The 1,134-nt window shown below is 54.2% G+C and overlaps 1 protein-coding gene across 1 annotated transcript in view; it reads right to left on the bottom strand.

Moving 5' to 3' along the window:
- Positions 1-1,109: 1,109 nt before the first annotated feature.
- The window catches only part of SDRG_13149 (hypothetical protein), a gene marked incomplete at its 3' end in the record, with an annotated part of 2,459 nt that continues 2,434 nt past the window's right edge, over positions 1,110-1,134 (bottom strand). Inside the window, exon 2 of the mRNA XM_008619231.1 lies at positions 1,110-1,118. Coding sequence (XP_008617453.1) covers positions 1,110-1,118 — 9 coding nt within the window. The remainder of the gene's footprint in view (positions 1,119-1,134) is intronic.

The following is a 1,134-nucleotide window of genomic DNA, read 5'->3' as shown; positions in this document are numbered from 1 at the left end:
GAGGCGAGCGAGAGCGCACCACCGGCAACGAGTGCGCCGTCTTCGAGCTCACCGGGCGTCTTGGCGTCGGTGTAGTCACCATCGGCATCCTTGTCCTTGGTCGCGGACTGGATGTAGGAGACGCGCTCCTGGAGGTCCATTTGTCCGAGCTCCTTCTGAGTCGTGGCCATCTTGTTGGTCTTGGAGGCAAATCAAAAAGTGAGAAGACGAAAGTAGTTTGTAGTCGCCGGGTCTGCGAATTTCGTCATCGCGTCCTTTCTATTTCGACGACTTGGGTGCAGCGCCGGCCGTTCGTTTTGTGCGGTGGTCGCAAAGGCAAGGTGGTGCCAGCTGGCATGACCCGATTACGCGTTGGCCCACGCCGGCCAGCAGCGATGGGTTCATGTTCTCTTTGGCGGCTTGTTACTCGTCTCTCTCTCTCCCGCCGGTACGTAATGGTGCAAGCTCGACGACGCACCGGGACCTGTGCAAAAAACCTGGTGCGCGACCTTTGACCGGTAGTGGTTTCGATATAGGGTGATCCATTTTCGTTGCTTGGGCGCAACGCGGCCTGTAATTAACGTTCACAGACACCTCACCTTCTCCACGAAGCGAGGTTGCCGTTGGCACACGAGAACCCACACTTGGTGGGAGAGCATCGTTCGTCGACCACGTCGGTGGATGGTCACTTGTTGAACCTCAAAATCAGATGGCGCAAGAACTCAGATCACCCTGCATGCGTACCGGGCCCGATACGAATGCATACAAAAAACAAGTATACGTTTTCAACGCCACCTACACTATACAAAAAACAAGTATATTTTTTCTAGGGCCCGCGCGAGAGCCCGGTCGTTTGTGATATCCGAGGAGACAACGTCGTTCCTGCGCGAACCAAGAGGGTTGAGCGAGCCACTCGAGTTATAACACTGGTAACGATGGCTGCCACCAGTCAATACTGTGCACGTTGACGGTTTACGGTTTGCGTCTCTTGCGAGTGATATGCGCGCTGCCGGCGAGTCGAGCACGAACCATCGCGGTTCTTGTGCAATTACTACAGTGGCAACTTTCCCCGACAGTGATTCATGACCTAATATGCGGACTATAAATGATGTTTAAAGCCGTTCTATGCGCTAAACGTGCTATATATCGATAGCC

This window comes from Saprolegnia diclina (assembly GCF_000281045.1).
Source record: "Saprolegnia diclina VS20 unplaced genomic scaffold supercont1.56, whole genome shotgun sequence".
In the NCBI taxonomy this organism is placed as follows: domain Eukaryota; phylum Oomycota; class Saprolegniomycetes; order Saprolegniales; family Saprolegniaceae; genus Saprolegnia; species Saprolegnia diclina.
Note: the sequence above shows the minus strand (reverse complement) of the source record. Positions and strands in the feature narration are given on the sequence as shown.